At 31.3% G+C, this 16,294-nt stretch overlaps 1 protein-coding gene across 1 annotated transcript; it reads left to right on the forward strand.

Moving 5' to 3' along the window:
• The first annotated feature begins 8,210 nt into the window (after positions 1-8,210).
• On the forward strand, positions 8,211-11,363 carry LOC108566752 (cytochrome P450 307a1-like). Its single transcript, XM_017926781.1, has 2 exons — positions 8,211-8,544; positions 10,228-11,363. Exons 1-2 carry the CDS (start codon positions 8,211-8,213, stop codon positions 11,346-11,348), a joined length of 1,455 nt encoding a protein of 484 aa, XP_017782270.1. The 3' UTR covers positions 11,349-11,363.
• Positions 11,364-16,294: the final 4,931 nt, after the last annotated feature.

Raw genomic sequence — 16,294 nt, forward strand, 5'->3', positions numbered from 1 at the left:
TATAATTTTTATTTTTTAATTAATCAATATTTGAAATACAATTGCAAATTACAAACATATTTATTTAAATCTTATTTAAATCCATGTATAGATTATGCAAAATGAACTTCAAGGACCTCACAAATCGCGTAGGAAAAAAAAACTGAAGACAACAAAAAACGCAAAGATTACGACGTTATCCGAGGCAAATTTTATTTGAATTCTTTCCTAATTTATTTAAATCGTCAATTTTTCTTAGAATCAGCACGGAAAGCAAAAGTTTTTTCCATTTTGTCATTAAAAAAAATCGCAAAAAAAGTCAAATCTGTGACAATGATGTAATATAATTCATATTCATATACAAATTAATACTATAACAAATAGATTCAATTACAAAATTTGATTATATTAATTATTAAGTGGTTAAGATTTATTTATTTCTTAATGAGTCACCAGAAAAAAAAAGGATAACCTCTGCTTTTTTTTTTGTAACACAGACATGAAATTGAGAATGCTACTGCTTTATTGTTAACAATTGTGACTCATTGTGTACACTCACACATCTTCAAATCTCTCAACTTTCATGCGAAAAGCAATTTCTCGGTACGCTTGATCGTGAAAAAAAAGTAATTAAAAAATTGTATAAGTTTTCTTTAAAAAAAATATATTACCTAAGTTTCCGAATTGTGGTTGATGATTTGAATGAAATAGAAATATTTGTCAATTTTAATTTTGCATAATTTTAAATTTTTATTGTATAAAATACAAATGAAAATTAAGACAAATTAAAACAAAAATAAAGTTAAAACTTTAAACAGTAGCTTTTTCATTGGATTTACTAAAGAATACACAAATATTTATGAGTGTGTGGACAAAAAAAGAAGAGGAGCAAAATGATGGCATTACGTATTTAGATTATGTACGAAATAAAATAAATATTGTGCACTGTTTTCCCGCATTGTTATTTCTCGTCTCATGTTTGATCATAATAACTCAACATTGTTTTGACATCCACGATCCAATAATATTTTTTACTGTTCTTGTCCTCAGACCTCAACAAAACATTCGCTCCATTGAACGTAATATAAACAATAAATCTGCATCACAGAAGTTTGTTTATTTAATAAATAACACTACAATTCATTACATGTACAACATGTCTATTATTTATTACAATTGTAATACATATCTATATCCAATTTAACCTCCAACTATTGTCCATAATAATTCATTGGATAAGCTGATCAACCTTAGCCCGACGATGATAAGGATGAATCTAAGTAATTGAATTCCATACAAATAAACATGATATAGTAAAGACTGAGATTAACCCAAAATCACATTAAGCTTGGTACTTGATTGTTATAGCCTCTCACCCTCTACCTGTTCAACCTGTTGCGTCTGCTCTAAGCTAATACATATTCAAGTATAATCGTATTTCACGTCAATGTTTAAACTCATCCCCGCTAGATCAACAGGTATAGAGTCACAGACACACCCTTTTCACATATTTTAGTACATCTGAATATCTAATACTTTTACTATGTATGATGTAGAAGTTTTGACAGAAATAGTTTCTTTCGTTTTGTACTCAATTATTAATAAATATTGTAAATTAACCTATTTTCTGGATGATAAAATACAATAAACTACTAAGTTCTGCGATTTTAAGAGAAAAAAATGGACGTCAAAAAATAGGAAAGTACTAATAACCATAAATATGTTTAAGTTAAGATTTGTTTAACGATGAAAGTGTTTAAAATTTGAATGCAATAGAAACATTTATTAGATATCAATTATAGAAAGAAAACAAATTGTCCAGATTCTAAATCGTTTTGTTTAGATGCGTCTTATCTAGTATTGCTCAGTCTTGACATTGACATTCTTTTATTCCCGGGATACGAGACAACTGTGTAAGGCTTTCCCGGGAATTCTCGGGACTCGTCTGCTTAGTCAAAGCAGACGCTTGTTATAATTATATTTAAATACAGATGACAAAATATTCGAAGATGGTTAATATATACACAGTGAATTTTCAAATTTCTCAAATCTCGAACGATAAATCCCGGGTCCCGGGAATTTTTTTTAGTGAATTCCCGGTTCAGCAACCCTAGTCTTATGGTCGAGACAATACTGTAAGTAAAAAAACCATAATTTTGTATGAGAAGCGGTTTTAGGATATAAAAAACTTTTATAAAAAAAAAATCAAATATGCTCTAATTTAGTAAATAAATATTACGTAATTTTGTAAATGATGTAAATCATTAAAAAATTGTCTGAGATTCAAATGCAACACACAAATATTTTTCAACAAATCTATTTTTAACTGTCAGCTGAATGATTGAAAAACAATTGTTTCGAGTAACGTTGTTCAAAATAATTGAATGATATCAATTATTGTATGGGTCAAAGTATGATCAAATAACACTGATCAATTCTGTTTTCAGCATCAGCTTCAGTTGTTTTTTTTAACATTTCATTATAATTTCGCCGTTCGTTAGATTCAATAATAAATGGTGGGACTTGCTCAACGTTCCCAGTATTGCATCAATAGGTACACATAAAATATTTTGTTTTCGGTCTGGCGTGTCGTCAAAGATTGTTATTTTATTTGACAATCCGAATTACACCACTGGTTGGATAATAACAATAACCATAACAAAAGGCAAAGTGTGTCTCAGGATTCAACACAAAACAAAAAAACGTATTTTTCGTCGGAGATCCGCATACCAGTGAAAAACTTATAAATAAACGTTTGTTGTTCCATCCTGTTCTTCGGATGTTGTTGTTTTTCGGTAAGGACTCATTTTCGGTCACCTAGTGGAGAGGAAAATCAATAATAAGAATGTTTGCGCACATGTCGCTTGTTCAAAATAGCTGCTGGAAACTGACCTATGTCGTTTGGTCTTGTCCTTCTTTTTGTCCATCCGGGGACTTGTTATTACGTAAATGAAATGGGATTGAAATTAGAACTGGATTTTCTGGTGTTCCGTCCCACTCTTTCCCGTGCGGATTGTTTCTATTCCCTGCGGCACTCAACATTCGCCTGTTACCTTCTTCTTCTCCTCATTCTTCATCTTCTTTTTGCTGTTGTTGTTGTTGTCCTGATTAGGATGCATGCCTCCACAAGGCGACCAGCAGGATTTGTTTACGTTCCCATTAATAAATATGTAAATGGTTTTTTACTCTCTACAGAAGCATTTCGATTATACAACGCGTATTTCGTAGAAAAAGAGAGTATTATTTAAACAGTTATATCTTCACCAATAATTTGTTATTGTTGATCTCTTGTAAAGAGAAAGATCACCAGATGTTCAGGTAAACACATTATTAAACCAAGATTTACAGTTATCATAGACGAACCATAATAACCTTTATGAGAATTATCATTATTATAAACAACATCATCATCATAAATAATATTATTACAATTTTACCTTTTCCAAAAATTATCATCTTGAACAACATCATCAATATTAAAATAATCATCATCATTAGTTTACCAAATGTAACCTTTATCATCATTAAAAAAAATCATCATAAGCTGTTTATATAATTTAACCTTCGTAAGACTCATCATCATGATATACATCATTATCATAATCTAGATAGGATTTTCCAATTTATTCTCCTCCAATTTAATCTTCATGAGAATCATCATTATTAAAAAATTACCTGGTTTACCAATTTGATCTTCATAAGAATAATCATCATGAACTACACAATAATACACACATCATCATTAGCTTGCTGGTTTACCCAATTTAACCTTCATGAGAATCATTATCAGCAAAGACATCATCATTTATAATATTATCATAAGCTATCAAGGCTTGCCCAATTTCTCTTGGCCGAAATTTGCAAAAGCAACTTTCCAAAATACATACGCACACTCGCGTAGTTCCAAACCATTTTTATGCAAACGTCTGCAATATTACATAAAACAAAAACATTGAATTGTTTGCCAACGTTCATTCAGTAGTAATTACAGCGTGAGACTGTCAAAACACTGGCAAATATATTCAATAATAACAGCAAGCAAATGAAGAAAAAATCATAACATTAATTTAAAAAAAAAATCTGAAATAAAATTTGCACAAAATAAATCGAAAATCTGCTAAATGTATTCTAGTATTTGCAATTGAAAAGTATACAACTGAATAAATTAAAATAATTTGTAATAATTTTTATGGAACTAATTAAAATTTGCACGTAATAAATAAAAAAATGTTCAATTAAAGTAAAGTAATGAAAATTTAAATAGAGAAATGTAAATACTTGACTCATTGTAAGTAATCTTGTTTTGTTTAGTCTCGAAGTTATGTAAATTGATATATGCACTTGGAAAGGCATTCTTTCACATATCTACATACATGAAAACGATTTCATATGACCCACAATGATAAACACTTCTTAGACAAAATTTTAAGAAATTTAATCAAATAACCCATTATTTCACAATTTTTTCGAACGAAACCAAATAAACCTTTGATCTTCAAATAAATTCATAATGCAGTTATTGTATCCCAAAGAAACTCACTATTTCATTAATTTATGTAAGGAAAAAAAAGCCATTATGTTGTATTTAACTGATTACACTTGTGATTTACGTAATTGTATCTGTTTTTTTTTACGTTTCGAGAATAAATATTATTTTGAACGAAAAACAAAAACAATGATCAATATTATTGAAAATCAGGTGAAAAGTGTACAAAAAGAAAAGAAACAGCGATTCTGTTGTTGTTATTCGAGAACGCAGAGAACCCTAAAATAATATTTTGTCAACAACACGATTTGTGAACAGTTACGAGCTCTTTCTCGCCCACTCTCCGAAGTTTGTCCTCTCACTGAAAACACACAGTTTCATTGAGTAATTCCCAAAATACTATGAATACCACAAGAATTAATTAACCCATGTATAGTCAGGGAGAAAACAGTTATATCTTTCTTGAATCGTATATTTTTTTGCATGTGTATCTTTTACTGTCTGTTTTTATTTTGCTTTGTGTCTTTGTGTTTACGATTTTTTTTTTAGTTCAATTAAAATACCTTTCTTTCAAAACAATAATAAACAGTTACGCGGCCACAGTTTGATGTCAATATGATGGATTTCCCCATCAACGTAGATTACACGAAAATTGTTACCCGGTGGGGTTCTCCTTGACCTCCGAGAACTGACCGACCACTATTTCCGAATGGCTGCAAAAAGTTAATGTATCTGTTGTTTCTTTGCATTTTTAATATTATAATCATTCCATCATAATCTTTCAATAAAATTTAGAACATTATCAACAAGTATCAACACTGGGTATTAATTTAATATTTTATTCAAATAAAATAGAAACAAAAAATTCAAATCAAATACATCATTGTCATTAATATCCTTTAATAAAAAAATATAATTATTTTTAATCAAAATTATACATTTTCAATAATACATTTTTAATGTTTTTCTTGTCTTCTTGTGTATTCGTTTTTGTCCACTCTTATCCACTCAGGTTCATTAATAAATTCTAATTAAATGATTCAATTTCCTCCCATCGAAATACGATTATTAGTAAGTTACTCAAGGTATACATTGATATATATATAAATAACATTTTTTTACTTATTTATTAATTTTATATTAAATAATAAACCGGATGTTATACATGTATATATCTTCAAGTTTATTAATAAATTTCAATTAACTCGATTCGAAGGAATGAAAACCCAAAATCAGAAAAAAATATTTCTAAAAATAAATCCAGCATTCGTTAATTACTGCTGCCTACAACTATATTATATTTAACTAAAGCTGTTTTTCTTTAGTAATTTAGAATAAAAATGACTAAAATTACAGACATTTGTTTTAAATATTTACTTTGGAAAAGTAATATTTCGTTACTACGTGATAATTGGTAAGTAACTTTGATTACAGAATAAAACTCTCTACATAAATTTGTTAAGTAAAAACAAGAGACATGATGTAGTAGACTATGAATGTTATTGGTTACTTAATAAATACAATGTAGTAAACATCGGACTTAATAATAATCTTTTGAGCAATAAATAATTATTGTTATAATAAATATTATTGAAACAGGTTATTTATAGCTATGGTTAATAATTTATTTTGTTATTAACACAAAAGATTTAATAATTTCCATAAAATAAAATAAAATCACATTATATTTCTGCAAGAAATGCGACGATATAGAATTACATATTTCTTTGTTCAATAAGTTGAAACTAAACACATTTCAACCGTTTGATACATATTTACGTGAATTGAAGAATATGTGTTAAATGTTTTTCTTTTTTGTAATCCTTGCATTTTGAAAAAACACAAACGTTTTAATAAATTTTATATCAAACCAATTGAACAAAATATTATAAATATTTATTTTAAACGAATTAATGAGAATAATTAAAATTAGATTTGAAATAAAAATGCAAGTTATAAAATTGAATATTAGTTTTTTTTTAACAAATTTATTACATAATTTGTTCAGCACAAATATTCATAATTTAAATATTTTTTTAAATAATCTAATTATTATTTGAAGATTTAAGTCTAAATAATATATGCGTATTATATCTAAATGCGTAATTCTTTCGTTCCTTTCTCTTCTTTTCTTATTCTATATCTCGTGCAAGTTCTTAATTATTATACTTCAATATAATATAAAACGACATATAAACAAAAAATTATATGTTTCTTTATATTAATTAACGTCTTTCGTAATTAAACTAAGATGTAATAGAAAAATAATGATAAATAAAGTAAATGAAATTGATTATAATATGAAATCACTGTTGTTGCAATTGAAGTTTCCCAAGGTTCCAGTGGTCTTTGATTTGAGTGATATTAGCTTGAGCGCAGATTGCAAAGCTATTGGATCTCGCAGGATGAAACGAACAAAAGAACTGAATCGATTAACATGAATGAATTACTAGTTTTGAGAAGTGCTTCTAATCTCGCGAGCTCCGAGCAATTAACTTAATGATGAAAGGAACAAGAAAAAATAAAAAAAAGAAAAGGAAGAAGTTTCCTCGGAGTCCAATCTCGCGGTAAGTGCCACGGGAAACCTGCGATGGGAAAATTGGATCTGCGAGGAAAATTGCAACGACGACGATTTGCGTAGGTCGCACATACATATATATGCGCTTTTATTTTGCAGATACGCATAAATAGTTTTAGGATAATAATTATGAATATTGGATGCGAGTTCTTGAATTCGGGGAGGACGTCCATCCAGGTGGCATCTGATTTAATGGTTTTGTATTCAAGATGCGTTTCATCCGAACCAAGTGCGCGGCTGGTGGCCAAGAAGCCGAGCGCAGGACAAGTCTTGCATTTTATTTGTACGCTTTTCGGCGTTGCAGTTTGGGGCCTTGCCGGCAACATTTATCCTTTTTGTACCTTCTTTTTGTACCCGCAGCTCGTTTATTTTCGTTTTTATATATTTTTTTACATTTTATTTTTGTTTGTTTTCGGTGCTCTGTTTGGTCCTTGTTTGTTCCTCAAAGGCTCTGATCTTCTTCGCGTCCGAAGAGGATGGAGAATTTAAACATATACATACTAGCCGTAATAAAAGTACGCTTCTCCACTCACGGTATTTGTGAGTGTGTGTGTTGTGTGCATGCTTGTATGGTATGTATTTCATTTTCACTGCTTGGGATAAATTGCTCCGGTTCTTGAACGAGTGCAAGTTAAGAGCGAGACGAGTAAAAGTGAAGAAATCGAGAAAAAAAATATAAGATGATAATAATAAATATTTAGCTCATTACAATAATAAATAATTGATAATGTATAGGATTTTGTTAATAATAATAATTAGTATTAAAAGAAATAAAGCGCTTTATATTTCTTGACTTTGTTTTTTGCTATAGTTAATATGGGTTATTGGTGTAAAGGGTTGAATTAATTGCGTCCTTTAACTTTATTTGTTAGTTGTATTTTGTACTTATTATTTATATTTTTACTATGTGCGTTGTTTCTTGTTTTATTCTTTTGGATTCGTGGACGATTCGGTACGTGGCAAAGGTGTCGAGGGCGGCCGAAACACTGGCTGCATCGATCTGCAAATCACAGCTTACCCCATGGCTGGGGTGGGGGGTGCGGATTGTCCGTGATTGGTCGGTGACTAGCTCAGCAAGTACAAGAGCCGAACGTCATTAACAGGGTAGCTTAGTTTGGTATCAGTACAAGTCTGTCATTCGTGAGTGTTGCGTGAACAGTGTGTAACATGCTTACATTACTCGCGTTTCTCACCTTAATATTGGTTTACTGGTTCACGAAACCGCGCAAACAGGACACCAATCTGCCGCCGGGACCGAAACCATGGCCAGTGATCGGAAGTCTGCATCTGCTAGGTGAGCACGAAACGCCTTTCCAAGCCTTCACCAGCTTGAGCAAGGTGTATGGAGATGTCTTCAGCATCACCCTGGGCACCTCCAAGTGCGTCGTTGTGAACAACTTCAACCTAATCAAGGAGGTGCTGATCACCAAGGGGGCAGACTTCGGTGGACGACCCGACTTCATCAGGTTCCATAAGCTCTTCGGAGGCGACCGCAACAATTGTAAGTACCATCCATAATCAAATCAAAGAAAATAATTAAAATAAAATAAGAGCAAAAGCGCATGTTAAAGCAACTGATATTCATAAGATTGGGCCAGTGATTCGGATGCTGCGAATTTATACATTCGCGTGAGCGGTGCTTGGAGATAGCAACGTGCGATCAAGCGCTAAACTCTTGCGGTCGCCGAGGTGAATATATTCAGCGAAGACTTCCGGGTTTTCGATGGTTGCCTGTTTTACAGTAAACTTCGCTATTTTCGAAGCGAAATCCTCAATCTCCGCTACCAACAGACCGCGCGCCGACCGAAAGAAAGAGTGTTCCGATTCATCAGGGGCGTACGTACAGACGAACAGCAACCCTGACTTCACGATAATGACATTGCTTTCCAATTACGCATTCACAAACGAAACGAAAATAACCGTGTCGCCCTTTTGCGTCCTTGCCGTTTATAAATAAACTCTCCTCGAAAGAAGTAAAATGAAAACAAACAAACAAACAAAAAAAGCGAAATAATTTAAATGAAAAGAGAATGAAATTAAACGAAACGCAAACAATAAGGACGACGGCAGCAAAACAAATTATATAAAAGATTACAAAACGCGAGGAAGCGCATGCTGGTAGCTGCATTGCATCTCGGACGGAGGAAGCAATGAAAGAAAGAAAGAACTTTTACTAGCAGAGATTATTCATTCACTCTGTACTACAACTAGATAGCCCTGAACTTGAACTTGAAACTCTCTTAGCCATTAAACTAAAATCAAAACGAAACTAGTTCTCGTCCTGAGATCGTTATATAATCGACGTGTGTGGGATGCGCAGCCCGTTATCGTAAATTTTCATTGCCTTTGTTTATTTTCTGCAATATTCGTGATGGCTGCTGCTTAGAAACCAACCACAAAATGAATAAATAAACGACAATCAAAAAATAAACTCGCACTCATATATTTGCATACATATATATATATATGTATATATACATATCCACATATATATATATCTAATGTATAATGACAAATATCGGTGTATGTAAATCATCGAAAAACTGGTTTGAAGTCTCTCGGGGTCGGGGCACAACATCTAAGAAGTTGCTTAGATGAATCTCGAAAGTGCGTCTTCTCCGCGAGAGCCGAAGAAGGCGCACAAGAAAAGAGGCTGGAAACATGGGAGAAATCAAAGTGAAAAAAAGAGACGAAGTGATAGAGGCCAAGGACAAATCACCGTTAGCAAAATCCGCGGTGGTTACCCGCACACACACACGGCCAGACACACAACTCGCTTATATATCTTTATGTATCCACATACATATATATGCATCTCTCTCTCTATATATAAAAATATCTTCCCTGCGGTTTCTCGATTCATTTTATTTAAATTTTTATTTTTGGACCTCCTCGACCGAAGGCAAAAGAATAAAAAAAAAAGAAAAGACGCGCCACCACCCAAAATTATCCTTTCACTGTTGAAGCGAAAAAGTAAATAAAATAAATAGTATAAAAAACGGTTCATCTAAAGCCTGTTTGACTTGGCGTGTATAAAATAAGCAATAAGGAACTAGTTTACAATGAAGACAGCCTCTCTGGTTTTTGTTGTTGTTGTTGTTGTTTGTTGATATGCTGTTGCTTTTCTTTCCTTTTCTTGTTATCGATTCCACTTTTACGATGTTCTTTTCTTGTTCTGTTACAGCACTGGCTTTGTGCGATTGGTCATCATTGCAGAAGACGAGGCGCAGCATCGCGAGAACGTACTGCTCCCCAAGGTTTACCTCTTTGCAGTATGACCATGTCAATGCGGTCGGCTGCAAAGAAGTCTCCGTTTTTCTGGTTGAGCTGAAAAAGAAGGACTTCTCGCAACCGATCGAGCTGAAACCGATGATTTTGGCTGCATGCGCTAACATGTTTACGCAGTATATGTGCTCGACGAGCTTCAACTACGACGACAGCGATTTCAAGAAGGTGGTTCGCACCTTCGACGAGATCTTCTGGGAAATCAACCAAGGATACGCTGTGGATTTCTTGCCGTGGTTGTTGCCAATTTACAAAGGACATATGGAGAAGCTTTCCTCTTGGGCTTCGGATATCAGGAAGTTTATTCTGGCTCGCATCATCGATGAGCATAGGCTGTCTTTGGATCATAACCTACCGCCACGCGACTTCACCGATGCTCTTCTCATGCACTTGGACGAGGATCCCAACCTGAACTGGCAGCATATCATCTTCGAGCTGGAGGATTTCTTGGGTGGACACTCGGCTATCGGTAACCTTGTCATGATTACGCTCGCTTGCGTCGTGAAGCACAAGGAGGTTGTCAAGAGAATACAACAGGAGGTCGAGTCTGTAACTGGTGGTAAGCGATTACCGACACTGTTCGATAAGGCGTCGATGCCGTACACTGAGGCCACCATCTGGGAGACCTTAAGGACGGCGAGCTCGCCCATCGTCCCGCACGTTGCGACCTTAAACACAGAGATCGATGGCTACACCATTGAAAAGGGCACGGTCATCTTTGTCAACAACTACGAATTAAACGTGGGCGAGGATTATTGGGACGAACCGGAGAAGTTCAAGCCTGAACGATTCTTGTCTCCAAACGGGAACGTCGTCAAGCCAGCACATTTCATCCCTTTCAGCACCGGCAAAAGAACATGTATCGGACAGAGGCTCGTTCAGAGCTTCAGCTTCATCCTTCTGACTACACTCTTTCAAGAATACGACATCGAACCAGCCTGTGACCTAAAGCTTCGGCCGGGATGCGTGGCCGTACCACCAGACTGCTTCAAGCTTAAGCTAACCCCAAGGAACAAGTAAACTAGAACAACGAAAATCGACCTTATTGCTCTTATATTCTTTTATATCTTTATTTGAATAATTTTATATTTGATATATATTTTGTTTGTTTGTTTTCTCTTTTAAATATTTTAAATTCTTAATAATACACAATATTATTAATATTATTGTTTCAATATTTAGGGTACGATTTTTGTTGTTTTTTTTTAAGTTTTATCATTTAAGGGAGGCTTCTATTCACCCCGTAAACACGTCTTCGGGGAAAAACATCATCCAGGAACAAAAAAAAATATATAGTACACCTCGAAGATTCGTAAACGCAACTCACGCAAACACATACATACATACACACAATCGTTTTATTATTTTGTATTAATATTTTTTTTGTTTTGTATTCTACTAATTATAATTTAACATTTAAGATTTTAATTCCATTATTATTATTTTTATTATTAGTACTATTAAGTTTGTCTTGGTCGAGTCTTTTATATTTTCTACTCTCATTTCTCTTCTCTCTCTTCATTTTGTTCTTCTATTTGACTAGTTGTTCTCGCAGAAAAATTCACAATTACGAAGGGCGCTACGCGGAGCCCAACATCACCAGCACATGTAATTACTAATTATTGACTTGATTTATTTTATTATTTTTTTGCTCCTTAATTTTACGTTTTATTGTCGTTATTATGTTATGATTACTCTCATGCACTTGTATATATTTTCCATTTTGTGAATTGAATTTTATTTTTTTTTGTGTAAAAAATAAATTAGTTATTTATATTTTTAACTTGTAGTCTCCCAATGTTATTTATATGTTTTGAGACTGAATATATTATTTTGTATTTTATTATATAAACTGCTCCTTGGGCGAACTATTTCTTTTTATTTCACACCACCTTCAATAATATAAAAATATAGTAAAAAAAGTACATTTTAATTTACTTTCATAGAAATTAATTGGACATCTTTATTTAAATGCACTTTTTTTCTTTGAAATAGAAACTTTTCCTACGTTTCAATAATCGCTTTAGAAGCGTGGATCTCTGATGACCTTGACTTTAACCAATGGTAACATTCGAGCACTTAAAATAATTGAATTCTTAATCTCTTCTGATCTCTAATTTTTTTTGCTGATGATCAATATAAACATTTTGTAAATAATACAGAATTGCATATACTTTTGTGTGTACTATGATAATTTGAAAATATGGATTAGTAACAAATACAAATTATTGTTTGTATACAAAATTTACCAATCGAAATCAATTTTAACGAATTGACCTTGAATTTAACGAATCATTATTATACAATATTAAGTCTAGTAAATTGAATCACCTATAGTTAGATCTAAAACATATGAGTAATCCGACTACATATATAATAATCGAAAACGATTTCGGAGCTACGTTCTCGTAATTGATTGGAATTATGTGGATGACCTTGATTTGAATAAATCATGGCGTTTTCAAGGGCCGCGGATTTTAGTCTCACTGTCTGCTCAATCTATGCTCTTGTTTCACTTTGTATAACAATTGTATTTAAAAAAAACGAAATTATATAACATTGACAATAGTTTAAACAACTGTGTTAAAAATTATATAGATTCCTTAATTATATATTTATCAAAAGATTTGATAACGATGCTTTTGGTTATATAAACCATAGGTATTACTCTAATGATAGTGCATCTTGACCTAATTTTTAACCAAATTATCCTGATGATATACAATTATATGGAACGGTTCAGAACCTAAACCCTGCAACATGAAATCGTTGTCCCGGTAATCTCATATGACCTAATTTTACAAGGGTTTCCTAGTTGCGCAATTTTTTGAACTGATGTCCGCGCTTTGAAAGGTGTGTTTTGTGGCTACCTGCGTGAGTGTGTGAGAGAGTTCTGGTCTCGGAATGTTAAGAGCCAGTTTCACGAGTCGCCTTCAATTTCAAGTCCAATGTTACATTTTTATTTATGGAAGGCGGCGCGAGAGAAACAACAGAAACAAGATGAAAAAAAATGGCATAATAAGTTGGGCTAGGTTAAGTCAATTCCTAATCTGAACGGAGAGACCGGACAAAAAAAAAGCTTTATGTATATTATATATATATAGATGTGTGTATATAAAATTGGTTTGAGGGTTAAACTTGTAAAGTATTGTGAAATAATGGCCAGAATATGCGAAGCAAGGTTACAAGATTTATTGCAAAATTAGAAACAGAAGGTCTTCAATATTAATAATTCTTCGGAGAGCGCGTGTGTATATGTGTGTGTTAATTAAATTCGATCGAAATTTATGATTCGCCAGAGAGACCAGACCAATTAAAGCTCTAGACTTATCGAACAAAACAAATGCATTATTTATACCAAAATTATTATTTATCCATTGGAATTTGACTACAAATAACATATCATATCATATAGAAGTATTTGAGAAAAAATATATTAGTCCTGATCATAACTAGAAAAAAAGCTAATTACTGTAAGAAATTATTGCAATAACAAAAAATAGGTCTCTTTAAAAAAATGTGTGATATTTCTAAATATAATATTTAAGTTTCAGTTTTCATTAGAAATAATTTAATTATAAAGTCAATGTTTTTCTATTAATTCCGCTAAATCGGGACAAAGTATACTTATCACGATTGCTCGCTTTTGTTTCCATTCTTTAGGATTTGTCCCGAATAAGCGGTTGTCCTGATTAAGTGGAATGGACTAATTCTAAGGATGTGTAATAACAATAATTATAATAATTCATTGTGCAAAAATATAACAAAACATAAAAATTATAAACCCAAAAAAAAACACTGTAATTCTAAATAAATAACATCTGGCCAAAGGGCTATTGACCTTGGTTTTTCCTCTCGAGAAGATTATTTTTAATATTACGGACAAGATAAATATATACAATTAATTCATAAATTTATACAATGTTTTTCTATTAATTCCGCTAAATCGGGACAAAGTATACTTATCACGATTGCTCGCTTTTGTTTCCATTCTTTAGGATTTGTCCCGAATAAGCGGAATGGACTGTAAATATAAAAGAAATATTTTTTACAATAAATTGATGTTCATTCTAGGATGTGTAATAACAATAATTATAATAATTCATTGTGCAAAAATATAACAAAACATAAAAATTATAAACCCAAAAAAAACACTGTAATTCTAAATAAATAACATCTGGCCAAAGGGCTATTGACCTTGGTTTTTCCTCTCGAGAAGATTATTTTTAATATTATGGACAAGATAAATATATACAATTAATTCATAAATATTGTGAAAAAAAGTAGCGATGTTGAGAAAAAGAGAGAATGGTATAATTATAGGTATAAAAGGATTGAAGGAGGGTTCAAAATACTATGTTTTGACTTCTAGTTCTGATTAAAAATAAATAAGCTAATTGCTTTAAAAACAATAATTGTAAAATGTATACAATTTAAAACCTGAATTTTACTTATAATTATATTTATAAATAAAAGTGTATGAAGGCAACAATAGTAAATTGAAAGTTTTTAATTTGTCAACTTTATAATTTTAAAGACATTGTGTTTTTTTTGTTGTAGTTTTCAATAAATTTAATTGAAATAAGCGTAATAATTGTAAAGAAAAGTGTTTTCACAATTACAAAAATTTAAAATCTTTATGAAACAAAAGTTTTTTTTCATGTATCTGTACTATGTAAAGAATTCCATGGCTTTCCGACGGGAGTCCTTGAAAGCTCGTACAGCAGACTAAATACGCCCTTCCTTGAAGTACTATTGTCCAATAGTCTACAGGTTGAGCTGGTCAAAATTCGTCTCTTGAACAATACATTAATAAATCGGTAGAGAAGGACAAAGGCGAACGTAGACGATGCTAACATCAAAATACCATACCTATGTTATTAGATGATTCATTCAAACAATCATAACATATTTATTAATAATCTATATCATTAAAAATCGTTTTAAAGCTTATAATTAAACCAGTTATAATTAAGTATATTACATATTTCTAAATAATTTGTAATATAAATGATTTCTTAGAAATAATTGATATAATTTAATTCTCATTAGTTTATTTATTTTCGTGTTGTTCATATTACATATTATGTAATTAACTTCAGATTACAGCTGCTATTTCAAATACTTAATCCAAATCCTCCAATTAAATTGATATTTATCAGACAAAATATTGTACAAATTTACTATTATAAACATGTTTGTAAATTCATTATATTTTCTTTAATTAATTAATTTTCTAAATGGTAATAATTCATACCAACCAAAAATTAATCAGTTTTTATTTATTTTTGACTATATACACTAAAAAATCTAGTAAATTATTCATTTTAATCATTGTCATTTATTATATTTTGAAAAGTAATTACTTCTTCTTCAATTAATTAATACTATTTTTTGCCTTTTTACCTATTACTTTTTAGTGAATGAATGTTTTTTGTTTGCTTTCTCTATACGTGACTTTATAATCATTTATCAATTAAATTTCTATTATTTTTTTAGAAAAAAAAAGCAGGTTTTATTGAATATATTTGAAGAAATCGTTTTTTTTTATTGATTTGCAAAATGTTTAGTTACGTTAAACGAAAATGCCTATACTTTTCAATGAATGAATCTGCGTTTTTACTTTCACAAACAAACATTATTACTGATTATCCATCCAAAGTTATTATTGAATTAACCAAAAAAAAAACCAGAAAAAAAAATAACGTAAAATTGCAAACGATTTATTCAAAGTTATTAGAATTGAATTTCTAATTTATTTTCCTCTGAGTATGCTTTTTTTTCTAAATCATAAATTATAATTTGCATACCACGTTTGCTTCCTAAGTTTGAACCTGACATACCTGAATCCTCGGCTAACAACCATTAAATTAATGCAGACACGTCTATGTTTATTTTTTTATTTTATTTTTTTCGCAAAACCTGCTAAACATATATATTATTTTTTGTGCACTTCACATTTGTGA

Source organism: Nicrophorus vespilloides, unplaced genomic scaffold (assembly GCF_001412225.1).
Source record: "Nicrophorus vespilloides isolate i.1.1-1 unplaced genomic scaffold, Nicve_v1.0, whole genome shotgun sequence".
NCBI lineage: Eukaryota > Metazoa > Arthropoda > Insecta > Coleoptera > Silphidae > Nicrophorus > Nicrophorus vespilloides.

What these genes read in the sequence shown, in the direction of transcription:
- LOC108566752 (XM_017926781.1), top strand. Translation starts at nt 8,211, where the DNA reads ATGCTTACATTACTCGCGTTTCTCACCTTAATATTGGTTTACTGGTTC. An exon ending in CGGAGGCGACCGCAACAATT is followed by an intron (nt 8,545 to 10,227) that starts GTAAGTACCATC and finishes GTTCTGTTACAG; the next exon opens with CACTGGCTTTGTGCGATTGG.